Raw genomic sequence first — 6410 nt, 5'->3', positions numbered from 1 at the left:
AATTGGCTGCTCGGGTGAATGTTGTTTTTCCCTGCAGCCATGTGTGAAGAGCGATTAACACTCGCTCGACAAACTCCTTCCCGGGCCATTTGGGAATTGCACGCGTTCACACCCAGGTTCAGCCCACTGCGCCTTCACGCGCAGCCTTTTTGTTTATGCGGCTAGCAAGGCAGAGAGGGGCGGAGAGGAAGCGAACCTCTCAATATGCAGCAAGCTGCGGGGGCTATATAAGCTCGGGGTTCGGGCCTGGTGGGTGGAAGGGGCAAGATTTGCGGGAGAGCTGGCAACCGCTGGCAACCGCGGTCTGCCGCGCCTCGCTGCACCATGGAGACCGCAGTGCGCTCGGAGAGCGGAGACCGCGAGTGTGCGCACTGCCACCGCCTCCTGCCCGCTGCCGCCGGTGGCCAGTTCCCGAGCGCGGGCGCGGACTCCGGGTACAGAGCTTCGCCGTGGCCCTGCGCCTCCCCACCTTATCCTACCCTACCGCGCTACCCAGCTCCTCCCCTCCGCACTCCGCCCCCCACAATCCCCGAGCCTTCGCCTGGCTGCGATCGGTTCTGACGGGTTGGGCTCACGTCTCCTCTGCACGCCTTTGCTCCCTACCCCGCAGATCCGGAGGCTTCTGGAGACCGTGGGTTGACGCTCGAGGCGAACAGGAGGAGGAGGAGGAGGAAGAGGAGGAGGAGGAGGAGGCCCCGCATCATGCCGCGGAGGCGGTGAGTGAGCGGCGCGTGGCGGGCAGCGCCTCGGAGGGGTGCAGTTGATCCACCAAGGCTGAGATCACCTGGCCCAAAGGAGGCCACGCGCCCGGCCTGCCCCTCGCTTAAGATCTCGCCTGCCGGTGGCCCTGTCGGTGTTGATACGGCGCGTGTGTCCTCCAGAGCAACTCCGACGCACGGATCGTACTGAGAACGAGGCTGCTGAGAGCTCTGGGGTCACCTTTCTCTGCGGGCGCGAGGAAGACTCGGTCACGTTCGTTTCCAGTTTCTAGAAGGTGAGTGATAACTGTGATTCCTCTCCTTACGTCCCTAGATGCCCAATGGCCCCGGAATGACTGAAGCTTTTGGAAAACTTTCCCAATACAGACACCCAGTCAGGTAAGTGATAGGCCAAACCGAAAGACTTCCCCTCCTCCAACCCTAGGGAAGAGCCGGGTACATCGCACAACGCAGCTCAGCAACCGGTCCTGCAGATTTTCTCTCTTGCCAAATCTGTCTTGAAGCTTATTTTATGTGCCCAGTCCCAAAGATCCATTACTCATCGAATTGAAAAATGTAGGAGCTCACGCTCTTCTCTGAAAGAATTGTTAATCAGTGCATACTCAGTAAAAGCTTAAGGAATATATTAGAAAGAGAGAAAGTGGGTGGTATAGTAAAAGTTGAATCGCGACATTTTGTGCATGCAAAACAGGTGTTTTTTTTTTTTTTAATGCCAAGGAGTCCGAATGAAATTGACTTCACGTAAAGCAAAATGTGTCCATTTTAATCTTGCAAAGCAGAATAGTGGTGTTCACAGTTGTAGTGTTACAGCAACTGAGCTTGACATGTAAGAGAAAATGAAAATATGATGAAAATTGTAAAGATTACTAAAGATCATGAAAGGGAACACAAGTTATTTGGCATAACAATGAGCTAGTTTCCTATTCTAGCTGCAGGAAATCAGCGTTTCTGTAGAATTCTTTGTAGCTTTTATTCAGGTGAAAGGTTAATTTTGCAGTTTGCCTGCTTCGGAGAACTGTTAGGTGAAGAGCTATTTGAGGCTTGTAAAATGGATATGTGTTTATGAAAAGCATGTTGCTTAATTTCCTACCATGTGCTAGCCCTTAGGGAATGGCACAGGAAAAAAATAATCATAGCCCTGTGGCAGGTGTTGTAATAGAGTTCGATTTGGTCAGTTGTACAAGTATGTTCAAGGCATGAAGTGCCTAACTCTGCCAGAGGGAGTGGCAAGGGTCAGGGAAATGTATATTATAGATTGTGGTTACCTGGCTGAGTCTTGAAATTAGCCGGATGGACAGTAGGTGAGGGAGGTAGGGGCAGAAGAAATAGCAAGGGAAAAGAGAGATAACAGGGTGATGGGCAGCATGACTCCTGGAAGCATCAAGGAGATGGAATTTGGATGTGTGAAGATGTGCTCATTCCAGCAGGGAAGCCAGAGGCTTGATCTTGTACATCTTGATACATACAGACCTTTGTCCTGATCCTCTATGTGGTTTTGGGAACCCATGGACTTTATTCTGTAAGTGATATTGGGGGTTACTCACGGGATTTAACCAGAAGATGTGATCGGATGTGTATTTCAGAAAAATCACTAAGAAATGGTATATAGGCTTAGTTAAAACACCAAAAAAAAAAAAAAAAGAAATTGGAAGTTATTGCAATTGTTCAGACAAGAATGATAAAGAGCTATTTTAGGGCATTAGAATAAGGGATGGGACTGGGTGAATTTGGGGACTACTTCGGTGACAAAACAGATTAGGTTTATAGTGTATTGGACATGGTAGGTGAAAAAGTGGTAAAAGGACAGAATGGCTCCCAGGTTTGTGACTGGTGACTAGACTGAATGCTGTACTAGCAGAATGGAAGTTAGTGCTAAAACAGATTTGAGAAACAAGATAATGAGTCCAATTTTCCATTTATGAATACCATAGCCCCATAATTTCTTTTAGAGAGATGCATATATAGATCAGGACCCCAGCATTAAAATCTTAAGTAGAAATACAAACTTGGAGGCCTTTGGTAAGTGAAATGTTGGGGAGATCATGGCAGTGGGTCAGGTCACCCTAGGGAGTTGGACAGGAGAGACCGTGGGAGAAGGCCAACATCTGACTTGTATACAGAGAAAGAAGGTCCACAAAGGGAATTGAGAAGAATTACTCAGCATGGGGTGGGGGAGTGGGTGGGGGGTGGAGTGGGGGAAATTCAGAGGTGGCGGGTGGGGGGCAGAGTGGGGGAAATTCAAGAAAATATGCAATTCAGGAAATTCCTGGAAGACAAATGAAGACAGTGAAACATTCTGGGGAGAATATGGTAATGCTTAAACAACATCCTTTGGATTTGGCAGTTTGGTTACAAAATAATCAATTGTTTCCTATATAACCAATTTCTTTTCTGAATTACTGTAGCAATATATTTGTATTTCTCCTGTTTATTTTATTTTTATTAATTTCCATCTTGAATAGCATTATGAGTTTCTGATTATTTTTACTCAATTATCAACTTCTTGAGGGTAGGAACCAAAGTTTATTTATCTTTGAATTATGGATTATGTCTGGCACAAGAGAGCACTAAAATATTTATTGAATGACTGAATTATTGATAGTTACTAATTTGACACCAAAATTACAAACTATTAGTTTTACCATTTTGCTAAAAACATTTATAAACTACATTGCCTATTTTTCTGTCTTTTAAAATGGAGTATGCTGAAAATAATGTACCTTCTCTTTGTTAGAATCACTTTATTGTGTGTGTACATTGGGCTATTAACGATGAAATGACTGCAATGTAATTGGTGATTCAGCCTTATCCTTCCTCTTTTCTTTTCTTTGGCTGAAAAATAATAGAAGACCAGGTGGCAAGATTAATATTGTTCAGAAAGTTTAAATTCTGAGGTAATCATGTTTACGTGCAAATTATTTGTGTAAACCTAGTGTCATTATTAATGTCTCAATGTGGTGTTCCCAAATTTAATTGACTGGGGAAAGGGGAAGAAGATGGGATCAAGGTATGGGTCAGAGGTAGACTATTTGTACCTCAAGTTGTGAGAGCATAGAAGAACTTTAAAAATATTGCTTTTTGTACTTACCTAAACTTACTTTGGCTACAACTGTAACTGAGTTAAATCTGTGAGTTTTAAGCAAAATACTAGGTCATTTCTGTCTTCCTGTAAGAGGTATAATATTTTTTTGTCTATCAGAATTTTTAATGTAGTGGTAGGACTTTTTTTTTCTTAGGGAATTTGCAAATTAGAAGACAAACTTTCTGTATTTTTTAAAGAATAAATATATCCACAATGCCTGAAGTAAGCTAAATATGATCTTAGGCTCACACAAGGTTTAGTGTGAATTTGTTTGACTCAATTTATAGCTTAGATAAAGATTTTTAAAATAATCAACCAGTTATTGATACTTTGGGAAGTAGATGCCAAGAAAGCTGTGATAGTAGCTTTTAAAACTATCTTAAGGCTGTCTAAATGATGAAAATAATTGTTAAATATATAGAGCTCTTGAACTTTGAACATTTCGTGACTATAAAGATTTTGAATATGAAAAAATAAAGTGAATTATGTTGTCTGCTTCTTTCAGACTATTTTGGCCAAAATCAAAGTGTTATGATTACTTATATCAAGAAGCAGAAGCTCTTCTGAAAAATTTTCCAATTCAAGCCACAATTTCATTTTATGAAGATTCTGATAGTGAAGATGAAATTGAGGAACTAATCTGTGAAAATTAATCTGATTAGTTACTTTTGATGACATTAAAAGTTTGTAGGATTTAAAGTTAGGATGCAAATATATCATAATCCTTTTAAACTAATTTATTTGTATAGAAACTTTTAATAAAATGAATATTTTGTACTTACTATAGTAGTTGGGCCTTTTTAAAAATCTCTACACTATAATTCAATACTGGAATCTAAAAATAGGTGCCATTTACAAATGTATTGATTGTATTGTAAACATTTAGGGCTTACAAAAGATAATTTTGATCTCTTCATCAAATTACAAGTTTCTTTAGATGTAATTTTGCAAATATTTAATTATAACTTCATAGAATGACAACATTTTGGAACCGAATGTTAGAACATCTGTTAATTCTTATTGATTTCCATTGGATATGGTAGTTATACATGAGTATTATTAGATAATGAAGAAAATCACCTTGTGTTACCAATCACAAATTATTATTATGAATTTGCTAGCAGATGGTGAAAAACACTTTAAATCATTGTTCATCATGAAAATGGGAATATGTGTTAAGACTATTAAGTTTTAGGGATTTTTAATAAATGATGAGTCAAGTAATTCTCACTTTAATAGTCTTCTATTATCCTTAAATCTAATAGCAAAGTAACATGAGTGTTCAATACTTATGGCAGTACATTGGAGAATCCCCAGAATTAAAATGTTTAAATGGCCATGATCTAAGAGTCTAAAAAAGGGGAAACAAAGGCCAGAATTTTAAAGTGTATTTCCATTTCTGTTCAGTGGGAGCTAAGAAATTTGACAGATATGAAATATTTTCCAACGACATCACCTTCCTTTGTTCTGGTTTCCTGTTCCTGATAGTTTCATGTTAACATTTTCTTATGAGAAGTGAAATAAAGTTTCAGTGATTAGTGTTTTAAAGTAGGCTTATAGAAGAATACATCTTTTAATGAGAGAAAACAGGAGCACCTTACAAAGTAAAGGTAACATAGTAAACTATGGTAACGAAGTTCTTTTAGCTCAAAAACAATTTTTTTCACAATAAGCATTTCAATTGCAAATAGTGTTCCGATAATATTTCAGAATGAAAATGGGCAGAGGGGAAGTTCTTACCTAGCTAAGAAATGCCTCTCACTTGAATGGCTACATATATTCACACACTTTTCCTTCTAGGTGAAAAGATATTACAAACATTAATTAACAGGCACTTTGAGAACAAGGCAATTGAAATAGGGCAAGTTCAAACCATGTTTCAGACTTAGGAAAAGTTAGAAATGGAAGGAGGATGGGGAGAGTTATTTAGAATTATATTTCTTCTGAAAACTTTCTCCCTTCACTGCATTCTATTCTCAGAAAGTGTGTGTTCCCGGGGGAAAAGCTCACTAGATCCCCGATCTGGACCTTGAGCATTAGGAATTGTTGTTTACCTGCACAGTATTTGTGCTTCTCTCGTTGTTATGTTGGAAGAGTTTTAAGAGCCACTCCCATTTATTGAGGGCCTACTATTAACCAGGCACTGTATTGTGTAGTTTACATGTGACATCTCATTTAATCCTTACTAAAAACTAAATCCATCATGCAGATGGGAAAGCGAGGCATTGAGATACTAAAGTACCTTACATGAGGCTGCTCAAGGGCAGAGATGACATCCAAACTAAACCTATCCAACTCTTAAATGTAGCTGTTCTACACTGCAATTGGGGGTGGGTATTTTTCAGGGAAGACAGAAAGTTGGATGAGGAGGAACTTGTGAGCAGGTGAATGGAACGGAAAGAGACTTTACTAACATCTTTACTCATAATGGCAGCCGTTAGCAAGGGTTTTTAAAGGTGAATTTTTCTCCACTCCCACATAAGGTGCATTTGACACCTTAGCTTTTAAAGTTCCTCTTTCTTGTACAGCTTGATACCTTAGAGAAAGTTTCAGAGAAATCAGAATGCTCTAGTAGTGTTATTTTTTTCCATATATTTAGTGTAATGGTG

The 6410-nt window shown here is 40.0% G+C and overlaps 1 protein-coding gene across 1 annotated transcript; it reads left to right on the top strand.

Annotated features, from left to right (window-relative positions):
* Positions 1–324: 324 nt before the first annotated feature.
* RIPPLY2 (ripply transcriptional repressor 2) lies at positions 325–4578 on the top strand. Its single transcript, XM_011364917.1, has 4 exons — positions 325–434; positions 611–716; positions 1033–1097; positions 4307–4578. Exons 1-4 carry the CDS (start codon positions 325–327, stop codon positions 4452–4454), a joined length of 429 nt encoding a protein of 142 aa, XP_011363219.1. The 3' UTR covers positions 4455–4578.
* The last annotated feature ends 1832 nt before the right edge of the window (positions 4579–6410 follow it).

The sequence above is a fragment of the Pteropus vampyrus genome, unplaced genomic scaffold, assembly GCF_000151845.1.
Source record: "Pteropus vampyrus isolate Shadow unplaced genomic scaffold, Pvam_2.0 Scaffold102, whole genome shotgun sequence".
NCBI classification, from domain to species: Eukaryota; Metazoa; Chordata; class Mammalia; order Chiroptera; family Pteropodidae; genus Pteropus; species Pteropus vampyrus.
This window is presented reverse-complemented; position numbering and strand designations above follow the sequence as displayed.